The sequence below is a fragment of the Nerophis ophidion genome, linkage group LG15 (assembly GCF_033978795.1).
Source record: "Nerophis ophidion isolate RoL-2023_Sa linkage group LG15, RoL_Noph_v1.0, whole genome shotgun sequence".
Classification (NCBI taxonomy): Eukaryota; Metazoa; Chordata; class Actinopteri; order Syngnathiformes; family Syngnathidae; genus Nerophis; species Nerophis ophidion.
In genome coordinates, this window is record NC_084625.1 from 12,871,267 (window position 1) to 12,888,302 (window position 17,036).

The 17,036-nt window shown below is 41.2% G+C and overlaps 1 protein-coding gene and 1 long non-coding RNA gene across 2 annotated transcripts in view; both read right to left on the minus strand.

The window, feature by feature from the left end:
* Positions 1–10,482, minus strand: part of LOC133569886 (rRNA N6-adenosine-methyltransferase ZCCHC4-like) — a 32,115-nt gene extending 21,633 nt beyond the window's left edge. Inside the window, exons 1-2 of the mRNA XM_061922477.1 lie at positions 10,329–10,482; positions 8,816–9,392 (exon numbers count right to left, since the gene is read on the minus strand). Of these exons, the coding sequence (XP_061778461.1) occupies positions 8,816–9,392; positions 10,329–10,482 (731 nt within the window). The remainder of the gene's footprint in view (positions 1–8,815; positions 9,393–10,328) is intronic.
* The window catches only part of LOC133569828 (uncharacterized), a 275,136-nt gene that overhangs the window by 158,747 nt on the left and 99,353 nt on the right, over positions 1–17,036 (minus strand). The window lies entirely within an intron of this gene.

Consider the following 17,036-nt stretch of genomic DNA (forward strand, 5'->3'; position numbering starts at 1 on the left):
AACTTTAGTGACATGCAAAATCCAGTTTCAAATAATAATAATAATAATAATTAAAAAAATATCAATGGCATATCAAATACAATTTAAATAAAAATGTTATGCCTTTTTTTCTATTTGCAATCTTCTGAGGTAAATATATATTTTTTTTCCACAGGCTAATAATACATTTGAAAATAAAATAACAATAATGAATGAACCAAACATTCAAGCCTTGAAGTAGCAAGAGAAAATGCATGAATAAAACGTTAATTATTGGTCAGTGTGCTGGAAGTTTCCCGGAAGAGTTAGTGCTGCAAGGGGTTCTGGGTATTTGTTCTGTTGTGTTATGGTGCGGATGTTCACCCGAAATGTGTTTGTCATTCTTGTTTGGTGTGGGTTCACAGTGTGGTGCATATTTGTAACAGTGCTAAAATTGTTTATACGGCCACCCTCAGTGTGACCTGTATGGCTGTTGACCAAGTATGCTTTGCATTCACTTGTGTGTGTGTGTGTGACACACTGTTAGTATAGAGGAAAAGCGGACGTGACGACAGGTTGTAGAGAACGCTAAAGGCAGTGCCTTAAATGCACGCCCCCAATATAGTTGTCCAGATGGAAATCGGTGGAGATTCGGGAGAATGGTTGCCCCGGGAGATTTCGGGAGGGGCACTGAACTTCGGGAGTCTACCGGGGAAATTAGGAGGGTTGGCAAGTATGAGTATTAGCGATGAATGCGGTGTTACAGAGGCACCGACGCTGTATAACACCGGCGGGCCAGCTCTAATGCTAAATTCATATTGCCTCAAGGGCCAAATTAAATTACACGGCGGGCCAGTTTTGGCCCCCGGGCAAGTGTTTGACACCCATGCCATACAGGGAGTTTTCTTTAGATCATTATAGATATAAATCTGTTGCAATACTGATATCGGCTGCGGTCCTCTTCAAGGTTTCTAATAGTCATTCAAATTGACATCCCACTGGGTTGGGAGTTTTTCCTTGCCCTTATGTGGGCTCTGAACCGAGGACGTCGTTGTGGCTTGTGCAGCCCTTTCAGACACTTCAGGGCTATACAAATAAACATTGATTGATTGATAGATTGATTAGTTTTCAGTAAAACCGTCCAAGAGCAGACATACAATATACAGTTGCAGGGGTATACAAAACAGGAAGACTGACCAACGATTTTTTTTCTTGTGGCGCCCCGCTAAAAAAAGGTACGGAAAAGTAAACATGAGGAGAGGAGGAGCAGAAAAAACAGCTCCTAAAATAAGCTCGGACAACAATAAGCACATATGAACACGTGTTACGATACGGAGAGGGGGGATGGGGGGGGGGGGGGGGGGGTTGCGTCTGCCTTGCCCTTGGGCACCCTGGCGTGTCTCCATGCATGCTGACCCCACTATGGACTGGACCAGGGGTAGGGAACCTATGGCTCTAGAGCCAGATGTGGCCCTTTTGATGACTGCATCTGGCTCTCGGATAAATCTTAGCTGACATTGCTTAATGCGATAATTATGAATAATTTTGCTGGTAATGACAGTGCTAAAAATAACGTGCAAAGTACAACATCCGTTTTTTACCGCACCTGTCCAAGAAGTCGCATTAATGGTAAGAAGTATTTTATGTCACGATTGGGGGGGTTGCAGCTTGCTGCGGGGTCGTTCTCCCAGTAAGGCAGACGGACTACTCGGGACTTGGCATTTAGGTAAAAACATGATTGAATTTTAACTAAAAAAATATACAACCAAAAATCGCTCACAGGGGCACAACTTGGCCTAAGGAACAAAGCTAACGCATAAACAGACTAAGAACATAAATCGAGCAAAACTTACTTGACATGGCATGAAGCACGAAACTATGGCAAGGCATGAAACAAGTCAGCACAGGGCGACTGACTGGCAAAGACGATCTTAAATACTGCCTCTGATTAGTGCTCGGGAAGCAGCTGAGCGGGCATTTTGTCCACCAGAGACAGGTGGACAAAATGAGTGACCAAGGGAACCAGACAAGGGAGTGGAAAAAAACAGGACCTTAAAGAGTCCAAAGGACAAACAGCACATGGCCAAACAAAAACATGATCAACAGACATGACATTTGATCTATTATTGGTTAGCTTCAAAATAACACTGTTATTATACTCTGAAAATGTTGGTCTTACTCAAAAATGCACACATTTAGTTGTATTCAGTGTTAAAAAATATCATATGGCTCTCACGGAAATACATTTTGAAATATTTGGCTTTCATGGCTCTCTCAGCCCAAAAGGTTCCCGACCTGGACTGGACTCTCACATTATTAACCGTACGTACTCGGCATCCATTACACCGGCCGACCGTGGAGGGCCCCCCACATCTGTGGTCCCTTCCAAGGTTTCTCTTTGTTCCCATGGGGTTGAGTTTTGACGTGAGATCTGAGCAGAAGATGATGTCGTGGCTTGTGCAGCCCTTTGAGACATCTGTGACTAAGGGCTACATAAGTAATGTGTTTAATTAATTCATTGATTGATTGCCTTTGTTGAGAGCCAGCTAAGACAATACTTCTCCAGACAGTTGTCGTCCATGTATTAAAAGACACGCCTATGATTCATTTCCAATCTTTTCAGACTTTCGAAGGACCCGGGACCCCTTTGAACAAGTTCAACCACTTCCAGTCGCCAGTTTTTCGTCACAAGAGCAGATTGAGGGTAACGGGCCTCCAGAGGTTGGCTGCTCGTAATGGGATGAAGTCTGTTGCCACATTGTTGCAACATGCGTGGGAGTCCCGTGGGAGGACTGGAAATAGAGTCAGGACACCATTCTTTCCTGACATCTCCGGCCCACGGGTCGCAGCCCTCCAATCTCGCAGCATGCGTTTGATGTCCAAATGGAGCGCTGCCTCATCAGCTTCCCCATCTGTGCTCCCCCTCGTCATATCTTTCAAACTATCTTATACAATGAGGCCCTTTGTATCCAAACACAACATCTACAAAATAAGACGCATACTGTATGAAAGATGCTGTTTAATTGCATTATAAATAGGGTGTTGGTATCAGGTATCGATATAAACGAAAAATCGGATTGTATTGGCTTGCGTCTAAAATCTTCGACACATGGCGTTTACTTTTGCAAAGCTCAAATAACAATCTAACTGTCCTCCAATTAGCACAAAAGGTTGGTATTTTCTTCTATTTTAGTCAAGTCATTTACAAACCCCGTTTCCATATGAGTTGGGGAATTGTGTTAGATGTAAATATAAACGGAATACAATGATTTACAAATCATTTTCAACCCATATTCAGTTGAATATGCTACAAAGACGACATATTTGATGTTCAAACTAATACAATTTTTTTTGTGTGCAAATAATCATTAACTTTAGAATTTGATGCCAGAAAAACGTGACAAAAAAGTTGTGTAAGGTGGCAATAAATACTGATAAAGTTGAGCAATGCTCATCAAACACTCATTTGGAACATTCCACAGGTGTGCAGACTAATTGGGAACAGGTGGGTGCCATGATTGGGTATAAAAACAGCGTCCCAAAAAATGCTCAGTCTTTCACAAAAAAAGGATGGGGCGAGGTACACCCCTTTGTCCACAACTGTGTGAGCAAATAGTCAAACAGTTTAAGAACAACGTTTCTCAAAGTGCAATTGCAAGAAATTTAGGGATTTCAACATCTACGTATCATAATTTCATCAAAAGGTTCAGAGAATCTGGAGAAATCACTCCACGTAAGTGGCATGGCTGGAAACCAACATTGAATGACCGTGACCTTCGATCCCTCAGACGGCACTGTATTAAAAGCCAACATCAATCTCTAAAGGATATCACCACATGGGCTCAGGAACACTTCAGAAAACCACTGTCACTAAATACAGTTGGTCGCTAAATTTGTAAGCGCAAGTTAAAGCTCTACTATGCAAAGCGAAATCCATTTATCAACAACATCCAGAAACGTCGCCGGCTTCTCTGGGCCCGAGATCATCTAAGATGGACTGATGCAAAGTGGAAAAGTGTTCTGTGGTCTGACCAGTCCACATTTCAAATTGTTTTTGGAAATAGTCGACATTGTGTCATCCCGACCAAAGGGGAATCGAACCATCCAGACTGTTATCGACGCAAAGTTCAAAAGCCAGCATCTGTGATTGTATGGGGGTGAATTAGTGTCCAAAGCATGGGTAACTTACACATCTGTGAAGGCACCATTAATGCCGAAAGGTACATACAGGTTTTGGAACAACATATGTTGACATCTAGGCGCCTTCTTTTTTATGGACGCCCGTGCTTATTTCAGCAAGAAAATGCCAAGCCACATTCAGCACGTGTTACAACAGCGTGGCTTGGTAAAAAAAGGAGTGCGGGTACTTTCCTGGCCCGCCTGCAGTCCAGACCTGTCTCCCATCGAAAATGTGTGGCGCATTATGAAGCGTAAAATACGACAGCGGAGACCCCGGACAGTTGAACGACTGAAGCTCTACATAAAACAAGAATGGGAAAGAATTCCACTTTCAAAGCTTCAACAATTAGTTTCCTCAGTTCCCAAACGTTTATTAAGTGTTGTTAAAAGAAAAGGTGATGTAACACAGTGGTGAACATGCCCTTTCCCAACTACTTTGGCACATGTTGCAGCCATGAAATTCTAAGTTAATTATTATTTGCAAAAAAAAACAACTTTATGAGTTTGAACATTAAATATCGTGTCTTTTTAGTGCATTCAATAAAATATGGGTTGAAAAGGATTTGCAAATCATTGTATTCCGTTCATATTTACATGTAACACAATTTCCCAACTCATATGGAAACGGGGTTTGTAAACATGTATCAAATAATTATTGCTGCAAATTACTTAGAAAGTATCTAGTAACAAACATGTCCGCATCATTCGACCTGCTGCATCATTTTAATGAATAATTGTGACGACTAGGTACCGCCCAAAAAATATTGCCTATCTACTTAAACTTAAAGACAGCATAAGTCTTTTTAAAACTGTACATAATAAATGGGGTGGTGTTTTTCATACCTACCATTGTTCTGTTTGAGTCATTTCCCTTCGTCAATCCCTTTCTAACATTCCACACTACAAAATACTAAACGGATGTACGATCCGTGCTGATATCGTATCGGATATTAAATATTATATACTTGTTGGGCTGAAAAGGAATCTTCAATGGATTTAATTGCATGGAGAAATTCCTCAAAAACAAAGCTTTTTTTAAAAACACTTTTACAAAAACCCATTTATCCTACTTGCTTAAATTACAAGTCAGAACAGGCACAAATTTCTAGACTAGACGGGTTGGCTTCGGAGCAGGAAGGAGATGTAACGGTGGCAGGGTGACACAGGTGTGACTGCTGGTGAACAGATTGACTGACATCACACTCTCTCCCCCAGGTTTTGAAGGAGGTGTGCTGGTTTTGCAATGTGTGCGAGAGAGCGAGCACCCAGTAGGGGATTGTGGGCAATACAAAAATCCTCAAGACTGTGGAGCTTGGACGCCACGACCCGACGCCGACCCCCATTTTCTTTCTCGATTGCCTCGGCACGAGTTGGGCTCCATTATACAGCGCCACTCTTTTCTTTCTGGTCCGGGCCAAGTAGATCCTGGAGGGATGCCGTTCTCAGACATCTTGAGTGAGTAATGGCGAGAGGTCAGAGTGCGAGCATGTTTTACAATCACAAACAAAAAGCAAAAGTTTCTCAGTTCGAGGATAGAGCTGCTTTGCGGTTCCATCTGTTTCACTATTTGGTGTCAAAGGGCGATACAGCCAGCTCGGCAGTAGGGTTGTCTTCCAATCAGAACATTGCTGGTTCTTCTCTCAATTGTCCCTCAGACCTCACCCTAACGATAGCTTTTAGAATACTGATCTTCAGCTAATTCAGTTTGGTAGCAACCTCCTAAAGCAGGGGTATGCAACATGCTCCCTTTGGCTTTGAAACCGAATGTCAACAAATAACGGTGACTTGATCTATTATATTTTATTTTATTCGGATAGTTCATTTGAATTTAACAGTTGTTGTTTTGGAGAGTTCTAGAATCTTGTCATAGGAAAAATAAAACACATTTGAATATATTGTCGATGGAAATGTATGTCACAGCCCTTATGGGCAGCATGGCGTAGTGGGTAGAGCGGCCGTGCCAGAAACCTAAGGGTTGCAAGTTCGCTTCCCACCTATTGACATCCAAATCGCTGCCGTTGTGTCCTTGGGCAGGGCACTTCACCCTTTGCCCACGGTGCCGCTCACACTGGTGAATGAATGATGAATGAATGATTGGAGGTGGTTGGAGGGGCCGTAGGTGCAAACTGGCAGCCACGCTCCCGTCAGTCTACCCCAGGGCAACTGTGGCTACTGATGTAGCTTACCACCACCAGATGTGAATGAATGATGGGTTCACACTTTTCTGTGAGCGCTTTGAGAATCTAACAATAGAAAAGCGCGATATAAATCAAATTCATTATTTATTATCATTATTATTATTATCTCTTGCTGCCATGCAATTAAATAGTTTTTAGCAGTCAACCCCTAGCAATGGACGGATCAAAAAGGAGAAACATCTTATTTACTTACATTTTTATTAATTTGCTGTTTTTATTGACGACTAGGTAGGTGTTTTAAATCTTTTGTCAAATGAATACGCCGTAGTCCAGGGGTCAACAACCTTTTTGAAACCAAGAGCTACTTATTGGGTACTGATTAATGCGAAGGGCTACCAGTTTGATACACACTTAAATAAATTGCCAGAAATAGCCAATTTGCTCAATTTACCTTTAACTCTATGTTATTATTAAGAATTAATGATATTTATCTTTGTGGAAACACTGATTATCTTAATGATTTCTCACAGTAAATATATATTTTTAATGACATGTTTTAAATAGGTTAAAATCCAATCTTCACTTTGTTAGAATATACAACAAATTGGACCAAGCTATATTTCTAACAAAGACCAATCATTATTTCTTCTAGATTTTCCAGAACAAAAATTTTAAAAGAAATTCAAAAGACTTTGAAATAAAATTTAAATTTGATTCTACAGATTTTCTAGATTTGCCAGAATATATATTTTTTTAATCTTAATCATAATAGGTTTGAAGTAATATTTCACAAATATTCTTTGTCGAAAAAACAGAAGCTAACATGAATAATTAAATTAAAATGTAATTATTATTCTTTAAAATAAAATAAAAATATTTACTTGAACATTGATTTAAATTGTCAGCAAAGAAGAGGAAGCAATCTAAAAGGTAAAAAGGTAAATGTGTTTAAAAATCCTAAAATCATTTTTAAGGTTGTATTTTTTCTCTAAAATTGTCTTTCTGAAAGTTATAAGAAGCAAAGTAAAAAAAAAAAAATGAATGTATTTGAACAAGTTAAGACCAAGTCTTTAAAATATTTTCTTGGATTTTCAAACTTTATTTGAGTTTTGTCTCTCTTAGAATTAAAAATGTCGAGCAAAGCGAGACCAGCTTGCTAGTATCCATCCATTTTCTACCGATTATTCCCTTTTGGGGTCGCGGGGGGTGCCAGCTTGCTAGTAAATAAATAAAATACAAAAAATAGAGGCAGCTCACTGGTAAGTGCTGCTATTGGACCCATTTTTAGAACAGGCCAGCGGGCGACTCATCTGGTCCTTACGGGCTATCTGCTGTAGTCGTATGCCTTCAGAATATTACAATTCGTTGATTTTTTTTTTTTTTATCCATTAATAAGGGAAGGAACAGTGTATTTTGTTTCTAATGTTCAAAACAATATGATGATTTGCTTCGTTATACCCAGAAATAAATCAATTAAGTGTTTGATTTCATAAGTCCTATAGCACACGCGTTAGGAAACTAAAAGTGGTGTTATCATCATTTTAGGAATTGAATTGAATTGAATTGAAATATTTATTTCAAACCTGCACAGTACAACTAAACACAGTTTTTTTTAGTTTTTTTTTTACATGTTGTCAAAGATATTTATGCAAGGCTTGAAAAGGGGTTGGATGGAGCAGATGCTTATAATATCCCAACCCCTCTCACTCATTCCACATTTAACATAAACAATATAATACAAAAACAAAAGTGTATAAACAAAACAAGAAAAACTCCTGTACACTAACAATACCATGAGACAAGACAAGACGAGACAAAACACACACACACACACACACACACACGGGCCCAAACACTCCCCGACCACACACCTCTCTCCCATCGCTCTGTGCTGAGGGCATCACTCTCTTTCCTCCTCGTACTTCTTCAGTACTCCTTTTTTAAACAGTATTTTAAATTGAATCATGCTAGAACATGTTTTTAACTCGTCCCCTAAGTTGTTCCGCAGACTGACTCCACGCACTGAAATGCACATTGATTTTAAAGTGGTTCTAAATTTAGGCAAATATAATTTGTTGTTTCCTCTTAAGCTGTAACTATGGTGATCATCTCTATCATGGAATAGGTTCTGTATATTGGACGGTAGAGAGTTTTGGGATGCCCTAAACATAATTTGAGCTGTTTTAAAATTGAAATCTAACAGAGATTGTGGCTCTAGGTGAGTTTTATTTGGGGGGAAATGAGCTCCAATGGCTCTTTAAATAAATGATAAATGGGTTGTACTTGTATAGCGCTTTTCTACCTTCAAGGTACTCAAAGCGCTTTGACACTACTTCCACATTTACCAATTCACACACACATTCACACACTAATGGAGGGAGCTGCCATGCAAGGCGCCAACCAGCACCCATCAGGAGCAAGGGTGAAGTGTCTTGCTCAGGACACAACAGACGTGACGAGGTTAGTACTAGGTGGGATTTGAACCAGGGGCCCTCGGGTTGCGCACGTCCACTCTTCCACTGTGCCACGCCGTCCCGTACGCTTCGCTATCAAAGAAGTGGTGGTTGAACATGTTGTAATGACAGAACTCATCCTGGCTGTAAAACTGGGCATATCTGAAGTCGATATCCAGAAGAAGGCTCTTCATTGGCGTAGATTCAGGGGTTTCCAGTTTTTCAAGTTTTATCAACTCGTGTAGGATTGGAGTGCCCACACAAAGCACCTTGTGGTACCCCATACCAAGCAGGGTTTCCAGCAAGAAGCGGGAGTTGCGCTCTGTGAAGAGATACTGGGCGTTGCTCTTCTTGTCAACGAGAGGCCGTAGAAGCATGCTCGGCCTCCGCAGCTCGGACGAGCAAGAGTGGCAGGCATGTGCCGAGTGTTCCTGAGGGAGGAGGAGTGTCTGACAATCCCCACGGAACTTCTTTTGGTCCATCGGGAGGGATATAAACTGTCTGAACCTTGCAATGCACTGCTGCTGGCTAAACAGAGGCCTCTTCAACCTGTTCTCCGCTTCTCCGGCCAGCACCCTGGCTTTGGAGACCTTTTCATCTTCCCACTGGAAAAAGTTGCGGTCTTTTGGGTCTCTTTGTATGCTGAAGGTTGCCGACCCCTGTCCTGAAGTCACCTAATTCTTGTGTTTACAGGATAAAACTTCAATAGCCTATGACAGTTTGTATTGAAAACTGGCCTATTGCCTGGCTTTTTAAACATTCATTGTTTCAATTCCGAAACAAAAACAGGATTATGGGGTTCCGGGAGAAATTCTTGCGACGTGAAAGGGCCGCTGAACAAACATTTTCAATCATTTAATTAGATGGGAGTGAAAATGTTTGGCTGCGTCATGATCCAAAACACAAAGCTAACAGACTATAAAACACTATTAACCCAGTGGCGGTTATGTCGACCATTATGTTACCTGTGCAATTATACTCCACCGCCCTTTCCTAAATTTCCGTTATGCACGACGGCGCACGTATCTTCTTTTGGTGTTTGCCATCAGAAATGCAGAGTACAGAGAGATTGTTCTATTGCGGTCGCACTCCACAGTCCCACTAAATCACCTCTAATGGGCTTGTGGAGGGAGCACACTCTGTATCACTGTATCAATCATTCACTCTGTTTTCCTCCTGCTGCAGCCATCCTCTGCATGACTTGGCCGCTTTAATGAGCCATTACAATTCCTATCAGGACTCCCCCACCCCTCTAGACAAGCGAGCACACACACGCATGTGTGCTAACCGCCGTGCACTTACACTCACGCTGATACAGTATTAGATTGTCTGCACCGGAGTTTTGCAGACAGAAGTGATCTCGTGTGTCTATTCCTCAAAGTCGCCCCATCCCCTCCCTGGTGGTCGGACTCTGGCGGCGGGGAGGATGCACGGCTCTCGTAATTACATTGCGTCGCCATCCCGCTGGCTCCCTGCACCGATCTGTCTCTTTAATATCAAGCTAAGCACTCTTGACCTTGAAGCATCCATGACAGCTCCGTGCTTTGTCCATGCCAACACATCTGTGGCTGACACCCCCCCGATACACACACACACACACCACCCTCAAATGTCAGCGAGCGGGGGTGGGGGACTTTGGCTGCGAAGGGGAAGTAGGGAGCGGAAAAACAAGGTGCCGAATGTTGCTTCAGAGACAAAGGTGAAGAGGAGAGAGTGATGGATTGACCGTAGCCAAGTGCATCAGACAAAGACATCGTCAGGGTCGCACGTGATCCATTTCATTTCTTAACTTGATTTACAAAGGTCGCACACGTGGATTACTTTAGAAAATGTTATTTCAGCAGGAAGAAGTAAAAGATCAGTTTTCGTGCCTTCTGGCATCTCCTTGGAGAGATTCTTCAAGCCTTTGGGCTACTGAGGGAAACTCCCTCAGACAAGAATACCAACACCTAGGCCTTCGAGCTCTAACATTTGATGTTTCTATTCAATGCAAACATATTTAGTGCTGATATTTGGATACACTGAGCAATGGTTTACTTGCTTCAAGGCAAGCTTTAAGGAAAACATCCAGGAACACCTTCGGTGATGCATCAGTTTAAAAAACCACAGGAATCATTTGGGTCCTAACTGCCTTGACTGATTGGACCAATTTTGTTACTTAGACCCTCTGCAATCTTCAATCCAAACCAATTGATTGATTGATTGATTGATTGATACTTTTATTAGTAGATTGCACAGTACAGTACATATTCCGTACAATTGATCACTAAATGGTAACACCCGAATAAGTTTTTCAACTTTTTTAAGTCGGGGTCCACGTTAATCAATCCACTTTATTTATATAGCACATTTAAACAACAATATTGTTTCCAAAGTGCTGCACAGCTGTGTTAAAAACAATGTTATGCTCCACCAATGACTGAATAAAAACACAAAATAAATATATATAAAACCAATATAAAAAAAAAACAATATAAAAACAAATATGATTAAAAACAATTTTAAAGGGTCAAATCAATTAAAACAGTAAAATAGAAATCAAAGTGTATAAAAAACACAGAGGACAACAGAGAACAGAGGACCACACAACTCACGTAGTGTTAAAAGCCAAAGAATAAAAGTGGGTCTTAAGACGAGACTTCCACTGTGGAAGCAGTTTGAACATGGAGGGGCAGAGTGTTCCAGAGCTTAGGGCCGACCACAGAGAAGGCCCTGTCTCCCCTGGTCTTAAGTCTGGTCTTGGGCACCACGAGCTTGAACTAGCTATCAGACCTCAGAGCGCGCGCGGTAATGTAAATTTGGATAAGGTCCGAGATATATTGAGGTGCCAGTCCATGTAAAGATTTGAAAACAAACAGCAAAGTTTTAAAATCAATTCTAAAATGAACAGGGAGCCAGTGCAAACTCTGAAGAATTGGGGTTATATGCTGGCGTTTCCTGGCCCCTGTTAAAAGTCGTGCTGCCGCGTTCTGGACTAACTGCAACCGGGAGAGAGCTTTTTGGCTAATGCCAGCATAAAGTGCATTACAGTAGTCCAGGCGACTTGAAATAAAAGCATGCACGACTTGTTCAAAAAGGTTAAAAGATAAAAAACGGTTTAACCTTTACTAAGACGAAGGTGATAAAAACAAGATTTTAAAACGCCATTGACTTGTTTGTGTGACAATGTGTCACTTCATTTCTGTTAGTTTTTCGTGTGTTCGTGTTTACTTCCTGTTCAGTGCTCTTATTTTGTTGTATTTCCTGTTTTATTCACAGAGCACTGTTTTTCTCTTTTCGTTGATTGGCAGCGGTTCACACCTGCTGTCAATCACACTAGTGTCTATGTTTCACTCGAGCACTCTTCAGTGCTCGATGATAGTGTTGGGAACTCGCATGTCTGCAGTTGTGTGTCCCCGAGTATGCAAGAATCCAGGAGAGTAGAGTGAAGTGAAGTGAATTAGATTTATATAGCGCTTTTTCTCTAGTGACTCAAAGCGCTTTACACAGTGAAACCCAATATCTAAGTTACATTCAAACCAGTGTGGGTGGCGCTGGGAGCAGGTGGGTAAAGTGTCTTGCCCAAGGACACAACGGCAGTGACTAGGTTGGCAGAAGCGGGAATCGAACCTGCAACCCTCAAGTTGCTGGCACGGCCACTCTACCAACCGAGCTAAACCGCCCCAGAGTGAAGGTAAGAATATTTAATACTCATAAGAAAATAACAAAAGCAAACATAAAGCAGTCGTGCAGATAAACGTTCTCAACATAATATTATCATCGAGCACTGAGGTGTGCTCGAGTGAAACATAAATAGACACTAGTGTGATTGACAGCAGGTGTGAACCGCTGCCAATCAACGAAAAGAGAAAAACAGCGCTCCGTGAATAAAACAGGAAATACAACAAAATAAGAGCACTGAACAGGAAGTAGATACAAAAACACGAAAAACTAACAGAAATGAAGTGACACATTGTCACAGTTTGTCTAGTTTAAAATGGCTGTCTATAGTGACGCCAAGGCTGGTGACTTTGGGACGCACATAATTTTGCAATAGTCCCAAGTCAGTGAGGGCCGGACCGAAAACTAAAATTTCCGTTTTTCCCTCATTCAATATCAAAAAATTCTGGGCTAACCAAGCCTTGACGTCGCATAAACAGTTAAGAAGGGGTGTCAGGGGGCTGCAAAATTTTGAAATCGGCATATAAATTGGCTGGGACGGAGAGGCTTCGCGGTGTCTCGACTGGGTGAGCAGGTGTCGGACACCTCAGTCACCTTGGACGTATCCTCGCTCATCCATGCGGACTGGACATTGGCCGAGAGTGGAGTCGGCTGTCTTGGTTGCTTTGTTGGGTCTGCTTCTGTCTCTGGCCATGCTCCCTCCACCCCAGCGGACAATGGTGTGGAACACCGCAGAGGCCACCACAGTGTATATGTTTATTTTACTTTTTATTCATAGCTGTATGTAGAAGTGTCTGGTTGTATCTGCTGCTTTAATGTCTTTAATGTCCTCTGTGTTCTTTGATGTTTGATGTTTCCCTCTTACACACATGTAAGAGGGATGTGTACTATGGCTATGAGTTGTTTTTTTTTTGTTTTGTTTTGTTTTTTTTCCCTTGGCCTTAGTCTGCACCCCCACTCCAGGGCCTAGGCTAAGACCGATTTTTTATTTTTTTTATTTTAATATTCTATTCTTTTCTCCCATCCCCCCCCCCACACTGTTTACCTGTATGTCATCTTTTTTGTAAGGGGCGCTGGAAGCCGGCAGACCCGTCAGCGATCCTGTTCTGTCTCCCTGTAATGTTTGTCTGATCTTGAATGGGATTGTGCTGAAAATTGTAATTTTCCTGAAGGAACTCTCCTGACGGAATAAATAAAGTACTATCTAGTCTAATAAATTTGGCAGTCATCTGCATAAAAGTGATAAAATACTCCACTCTTGTAGTACAACATCAGAATCAATGAGACTCTTGCTACGGCCAAGTGTTTTACTTTACTTCAATTGTTCTTACTTTGTTTTGTGAGGCAGCAGAAGCATGGGATATCTCTTAGCTATGAAACATAGCATGCTAGCATGCTCTCCAGTTTGTGTGTTGGCTTGAAAAAGTCTAATTATTTCAACGTGTGGTATATAAAAGCGTTAGCTGACGTTTGCGAGTTTAACCGCTCTCTCTTCTGTACTTCATTTTATAGGGAATAACATGGAAGGGAAATTTGGAAGAAAAAAAAACTGCTTTTAAAAGGAATACTTTTTTTCCTCTCTCTTGATCCCATGAGGCAATGTTGACTTTAGGCCATGCAGTCATTTCCACCGTCACCTTTCCCCGTTTTAGATTAGTTCTATTTAAAATAACTGGCCATTTTCTCCATTACAATTCCTGACCTGCTCCATGCTCCTCTGGACCTTTTTTTTCGTCCCGGTCCATCTCCTGGTGACTTGTTGAAATTGGTTCTGGTACCCAGCGGATTCCAGACCTACACGGTTCCCAAAACAATGCCGGCCTCTGTCACACGAGTAAATGCAACAAAAAAACACGATAGTCCCAGGAGAACAGGTCCCAGTTTGTATTGCGTGCCTCCATTAGCTCAGTGTCTTGATGGACATATTAGACATATGGAGGCATAATGTTGAAAGTGTGATGTGGAAACAATACATTTTGGGTCAACGGGTCAAGCCGACTCCATTGACGAGATACAGGATAAGTTAGGCTTCGACAAATGGCGAAAGCTTGCTCAAGTCTGTTGTCCATAGGACTAGCTTATAGGGCTGGGCGATATATCGATACATACGATACATCGCAGGTTTGTCTCTGTGCGATATAGAAAATGACTACATCGAAATATTCGAGTATTAGTTCTCACACAGTTGCTTTTAGCTGCGGGCATTATTACTAAAGGCTCTTCTCACTCTTTCCTGTCTCTCCTCACAGACAAGCAGGCGCACATTTTTAACCCTTCTATATTGTTGAGGGTCAATTCGACCCATTTCAGTTTTTGTGTTTATCAATGTACTGGTTATCCTTTCTTTTTCTTGCTGAAATTTGGTGACTTTTCCTCATCTAGAGTCATGAACTGGTGTGTAAAATCTGGACACTTTGTTGAGTAGTGGAATGTCTTGCAGAGTGTGTATACAAAGATGATGTTGCGGGTCATTTTGACCCAGACGCTTTAATGTGGGTAAATAGCCAAAATAAACAAGTCTCTTTGATGTACTTTTTACTTTGATGTACAATTGTTTGTACTTTTATTGCCTCTGAGACCCAGAGCCAGGTGTGTAAAGAGAGGGAACTTTCTCAAACGTGTCCTTGTCACTGTTCTCATGTCATCTCTTTGACAAACTCACCAAAAATGAGCTCCAGAAGGATGACATCTGAGGAGACAAGGACAAATGTGAGAAAATTCCCTCTCTTCACACACCTGGCTCTGGGTCTCAGAGACAATCAAAATACAAACAATTGTACATAAAGGTAAAAAGTACATCAAGGAGACATGTTTATTTTTGGATCTGAACAGCTATTTACCCACATTAAAGTGCCTGGGTCAAAATGACTCGCAACATCATCTTTTTATACAAACTCTGCACAAACATTCCACTACACAACAAAGTGTCCAGATTTACACACCAGTTCATGACCCTAGATGAGGAAAAGTCACCAGATTTCAGCAAGAAAAAGAAAGGATAACCAGTACTTTGATCAACACAAAAACTGAAATGGGTCAAATTGACCCTTAACATAATACAATTGGAATAAAAAATGTATTGTGTCACTTTTCTAAATGTTTATAAAACCTAAAATAAAATTGTTATTGGTTTAACCTGTTTTCTTGACTGTTTTGAGTGCATTTACACAGTACGGGTCAAAACAACCCACAACATAATCAATGTCATTTTTTCCAACATAATACAAGGGTTAAATACGTCACACACTGTCACGTCATACGTTTTGATTGATTGATACTTTTATTAGTAGATTGCACAGTACAGTACATATTCCGTACAATTGACCACTAAATGGTAACACCCGAATAAGTTTTTCAACTTGTTTAAGTCGGGGTCCACGTTAATCAATTCATGGTAACGTAATCAATTCAAGCGTATACGTCACATACGTATACGCCCTCGCAGAGCAGAAAGGTAGCAGACTGGGCTACGTTAGCTGCTAAAGTAGCCGTACGAGAGACAGAAGGTGCGGATCTGGTAACAAATGAAGGAATAAATGTTTTTATTCCCAATAAAAACAACAGGGTTTCCATTGTCTGGCGGTGGTTCGGCTTCAAGCGGGAATATGTCGAATAGACAACTTTAATTTGTCAAGTGTGGGGCACCAGCGTTGCTACCAAAAGTAGCACAACTGCTAATATGTAGCATCGTTTGAAAAGTCACTCGCTACAGAATCAAGATAATTTCATAACCTTAGTAACATACCACATAGTGAAGGACGAATACTACTTGATTTCCTATTATGCAGCTCATTTTCATTTGACACTTAAAAGGCCTCCGACAATCTTGCACTTTATGTTTTGGAAATGACTTGAATGTTTGTGCCATTGCTTAATAACTTTAATAAATACACTTTTGGTCAATTGACTTAGTTGTGATTTCCCTCTCTGCATGAAAGTTTAAAAGTAGCATATATGAATGCAGTATGAAGAAGAATGTTTTATGTAGACACATAGAATCATCATACAGCTGTGATTATATGCATCAAGTCATCAGTATAGCTCGGTTGGTAGAGTGGCTGTGCCAGCAACTTGAGGGTTGCAGGTTCGATCCCCGCTTCCACCATCCTAGTCTCTGCGGTTGTGTCCTTGGGCAAGACACTTTACCCACCTGCTCCCAGTGCCACCCACACTGGTTTAAATGTAACTTAGATATTGGGTTTCACTATGTAAAGTGCTTTGAGTCACTTGAGAAAAGCGCTATATAAATATAATTCACTTCACTTCAAGTGTTCATGCAAGGCCAAGGCAAAATATTGTAATATATATCGTATATCGCGATATGGCCTACAAATATCGGGATATTTAAAAAACGCACTATCGCCCAGCCCTACATGCTTATATAGATTAATTCCACCAATTGTACATATTTCTTCAAGATACCGCGCCTTTGGAACAGGTTGTCTCGGTACAATCCTTTGATTACTGTAACGTTTTATTTTCGGGTCTCCCCATGTCTAGCATTAAAAGATTACAGTTGGTACAAAATGCAGCTGCTAGACTTTTGACAAGAACAAGAAAGTTTGATCACATTACGCCTGTACTGGCTCACCTGCACTGGCTTCCTGTGCACTTAAGATGTGACTTTAAGGTTTTACTACTTACGTAT